This window comes from Cryptomeria japonica, chromosome 11 (assembly GCF_030272615.1).
Source record: "Cryptomeria japonica chromosome 11, Sugi_1.0, whole genome shotgun sequence".
Classification (NCBI taxonomy): domain Eukaryota; kingdom Viridiplantae; phylum Streptophyta; class Pinopsida; order Cupressales; family Cupressaceae; genus Cryptomeria; species Cryptomeria japonica.
This window is the reverse complement of record NC_081415.1, coordinates 230,560,103-230,564,796: the sequence shown is the minus strand read 5'-3', so window position 1 is coordinate 230,564,796 and position 4,694 is coordinate 230,560,103. Positions and strand designations below refer to the sequence as shown.

The 4,694-nt window shown below is 36.9% G+C and overlaps 1 protein-coding gene across 1 annotated transcript; it reads right to left on the bottom strand.

Annotated features, from left to right (window-relative positions):
• Positions 1-2,175: 2,175 nt before the first annotated feature.
• LOC131860151 (uncharacterized) lies at positions 2,176-2,604 on the bottom strand. Its single transcript, XM_059214526.1, has one exon. The coding sequence runs from the start codon at positions 2,602-2,604 to the stop codon at positions 2,176-2,178; it is 429 nt and encodes a 142-aa protein (XP_059070509.1).
• Positions 2,605-4,694: the final 2,090 nt, after the last annotated feature.

Here is a 4,694-nt window from a genome sequence, read left to right as displayed (position 1 = left end):
CCATTGTCATCATCTGGGTGCCCACCAAAACTTTGCCACTCTTCCAATTCTATAGAAAGTGCTTAGTAACTGTTGGTTCTTTACCACTAAGCCTCTCCATAAACACACTTAAGCCCCCCTCCTATAGAATCTCCCAAACCTCTCTATTCTTCTTCCAGTATGAACATGAGGTTAGTTCAAACCTTTTTTTGTTCCCTCCCATTTTCCTTCACAATCACTGGAATTCCTAATCTCTTCTCTTATTTTTCTTCTCTGGTTTCTATTATTGCTCTGAAAAACAACCCTGGATCTGTGCCCAGTTAATATGATAAGACAGTTAAATAAATGCTCATCACCATCGTTGTAAGCCCTCATCGAAATAAGTGGGAGAATAATTTAGGAATTATGATTGATGATGCCATGTTGCCTCATCTGGATACGGTCCAGATCGAACAAGGATTTTGCCTCACACACAAGTTCACTCTCTCCATTAATAGTAATGATTTCCTCAGTTCAGCGGGTCAGGTTGGTTGCCCAGTTAGCACATGAGTTAGCTTCCTTGTACACTTGTGTGAAAACACATATATCAAAGGTGTCGCTTATTTTCTTCATTGCTTTAATTGCATTATTTATTGACCAAGAAGGTGGGAACACCTTATTCAAATAGTTTATGATATTCAAAGAGTCACCTTCACACCAAACTCTGGTACAATTGGCTTCCTTTGCTAGCACCGTCCCATGATAAGCCGCCATAGCCTCAAAAACATGATTAGTTTGATTTCCAATAGGTATACATTTAATAATTTTGCATTTTCCCCATTCATCCCTTAAAACCACTCCACATCCCGCATTACCAGGGTTACCCTTTGAAGTGCCATCAAAGTTGATTTTCATCCAACCATGGGGAGGACATTCCCATTTCACACCTTCTCTAGGATTAGTCTAAAAGAAGTCTCTTCCCTTTAATCTCCAATTTTTGAAGATTATATGGTCATCCTTATCATGGGGATTAGCAATTCTACCTATGATATTAATATTTTCCACTATATTTCATTTGATTTTCTCAAAAACAATTTGGGCCTTAGAAACCTTCTCTCTGAACACTCTTTCATTTCTCTCTTTCCATATTCCCCAACAGATATGGGGTAAAGCCATTTTCCATAAAAAAATTATAGACTTATTCCTTGAGGGATGGTGCCAAGAATTAAAAACCTCTTGGACTGATTCCAGGAAAATCCAACTGATATTGAAGTGATTCAGACATCTTCCCCAGATATCAGTAGAGAAGGGACAATGAAAGAACAAGTGGTTAATGGTCTCCTTATTTTGCATACAAAGAAAACAAGCACTAGGCATACAAATACCTCTTTTTCTAAGGTTATCAATAGTTAGAATTTTATCTTGAAGAGCAGCCTAGAAAAAGATATTAATTTTAGGAATAAGGCCTTTCACCCAAGCCTTAGCCTAGAAAGGACTCTCCATCTTAGAAAAATGTTGATTATAAAGAGAGGTCACAGAGAATTTACCATTTGCTATTAGTTTCCAGATTAGTCTATCTTCATCATCCACCACCACCATGGAGTTCATAATTTTGTTCAGATTACCAAGGGAGGGATCAACTTGGGATAATTCCTTCCACTATCCATCATTCCAGTAGTCACCCACCATAGAGCCATATTTTTCCTTCCACTGATTCTGAAATTTACCCCAGTCAGGACTTTCACTCAATGGGGAGTCAAATAACCAGGAATCTTCCTAGAATTTAATGAGGTTTCCTTTCCCCATCTTCCATTTCACACCTTTAGCAATTAGATCTCTTATTCTTGAAACATTTTTCTAGATATTAGAGCCAATTGGGATATCTTCCGCATTGAGGAAGATTAGAAGAGTAGGATATTGTCTTTTGTACTTGTTATCCCATATCAATTTTCATTCTCCCTGGGTGTTATAACCTCTCCAAATCTGCTTAGCCATAAGAAACTCATTCATGTCTCTTATTCTTCTAAGGCTAAGACCTCCCTTTCTAATGGGTTTACAAACCTTATCCCACACAATCAGATTCACTCTCTTCTTCTCCTCCACCCCTATCCATAGAAAAGTTCTTTGAATTTTTTCAATAGCCTCCGGAAACTTGGCGGAAATTCTGAAAAGGTTGATGGCATAAAGAGGAATACTCTGAAGAGTAGATTTCAAAACCTAAACTTTACCAACTTGGCTGAGAAGAGATCCTTTCCAACCAGCTAACTTCTTATGAAATTTATCCAGAAGAGCTCCTGAGAAAGTATCAAGATGATCTTGACATAAAGGGAGCCACAGATAGGAAGCAGGAAGATTCCCCAATTGACACCCCAAAATGTTGCTCATTTTTATCTGTCTTCTTTTCAGAGTGTTGATGAAATAAACAAAGCCTTTAGACCAATTTATCAATTGACCAGTAGTTGTCCCATAACTATCCAATACTTTCTTTAAACTCCTAGAATCTTGCATTGAAGCCTTCCCCATAATAATAGAATCATCCACAAACTGTTGATGGGAGCAGACTTGATCCGCTGAAGAAGGTTTCAACCCACAAAACTCTCCCTTCTCAACAAGTTTTCCAATGCATCTTCCCAGACATTCCGCCATGATAATGAAAATAATTGGGGATAGAGGGCCCCCCTATCTAAGACCCCTTGAGGACTTGAAGAAGGGGGAAGGAGATCCATTGATTAAGATAGAAAAAGAAGCAGAAGAAACTAATTGCAAAATAAGACTGATACTTCTAGAGCAGAAACCAAAAGTCAAGAGAACATCCATCATAAATCCCCTGTCCACTCCATCATAGGCTTTAGATAAGTCAAGCTTCAAAAGAAAGCATTCTTTTTTAGTACTAGATAGAGAGTGAATATTTTCATGGACCGAAATTATCGAATCCAAGATTTGTCTCCCAGGGACAAAGCCTCTTTGTTGGGGTGAAATGATAAAGGGGAGCAGCCTCAAGATTCTAAAAGTTGGAACCTTAGAGATGATTTTGTACAAAGAGTTGCAAAGGCTTATAGGTCTAAAAAGATCCATGGAATCGACTCCCATATTTTGGGGAATAAGGGCAATTAAAGTGCCATTCAATTCTTTCAAAATTATTCTAGAACCAAAAAACTCTTTCACAGGAGTTGACAGCTTTCAGAATCTCATCGTTGGATGGGATAGCAGTGAGATAAGAGTTATGATCCACATCCAAGATAGAGGGGATACAATCCATAAGGTCCTTTTGAGCTTTCAAGTCCAAATTTCATTCCTTAGAAAGGAGGTTGGAGAAAAACTCCATGGTTGCCTTCCTCATAGATTCTTCATCTTCAACAGTTCTACCATTAACTTTAAGCTATGATATCCTATTGATGGCCTTATGTTTTAGAGTGGACATATGAAAGTATTTAGTATTTTTGTCCCCTTCCTTCAACCAAACATTTCTTGACCTCTGTTTCAAGAAATTTTCTTCTTTTTCTATTATTTCATGATATTTCATAAGAATCTCATCTTCAACATCTCTTGATACCTTAGTATAGCCATTATTATGAATCTCATCATGTATATCTTTCATATCTAAGAGAATGGTGGATTTAGAAGAAAATATGTTCCCAAAGGATTCCTTGTTCCATCTTTTAACATTATCTTTCACAAACTTCAACTTTTTGACCACCTTATACATAGCATTACCTTCAATTATAACCTGCCACCATCCCTTGATGTTGCTTTCCATATCCGGGTGTTTTGTCCATATTCTCTGAAATCTATAAGGGAAGTGTCTTCTTCCCTTCTTGGCATCAGTCATGAAGGATATAGGATAGTGATCTGATCCTGCCCTTATGTGAGCTGATAAAGAACATAAGTAAGAATTAAACCAATCCAAAGAAATAAGAGCTCTATCAAGCCTAACCTAAATTAAGTCCTCACCACTCCTATTAGTCCAAGTGTATTTAACTCCTTGTAAATCCAGATCATGGAGAGAATTATTATTGATGAACTCCATTAAATCCAATCTACTATCTAGATTGGTTTGGCTCCCTCCCTTTTTCTCATTTTCCTTCAAAGGGGCATTGAAGTCCCCCATAATAATCGACCCATCTTCAGCAAACCTACTTCTAAACAAGGATAAGATTTTCAAAAAATCACTTATGTCGGTCTTAGTGTTAGGGGCATACACATTAGTTAATGCCCATGAAGTGCCCTCTTTCAAATTCTTAAATCTAATACAAGCTAGATTGTTGTCCTGAATCAACACTTCTCCTTTTACATTATTTTTATTCTAGAAAGTAACAATACCTCTCAAAGCTCCTTTTGAACTACCACCACTAACTCCTCCATTACTAAACATTTTCAAACCTTCAACCTTATTCTTAGACATTTTAGTTTCTTGAATCAAAAAAATATCCGAGTTTTTGTCTCTAATCATACTTTTAATTAAATCATGTTTGTGAGGATTATTCAATCTTTGAATATTCCAAGAGATAATCTTCATGGTTTTTTAGAAATGCCTGCCTCAAAGATGGTTCTTTGAGTCCCGTTTGTTATATTCTTGCTTGTTTCCATGGTCCTCTTCTTTGCATTTGAGTATCTTCCAAGAGAAGTATGATGAGATCCCACATCCCCTAGTCTACTTATTGTATTTCTAGTGGATGTATTATTGTTGTTGTTGTTATTGTTCTTTTTTTTGTTCTTGTTCTTTCTTTTATCCTCAA

What these genes read in the sequence shown, in the direction of transcription:
- LOC131860151 (XM_059214526.1), bottom strand. Translation starts at nt 2,604, where the DNA reads ATGGCGGAATGTCTGGGAAGATGCATTGGAAAACTTGTTGAGAAGGGA.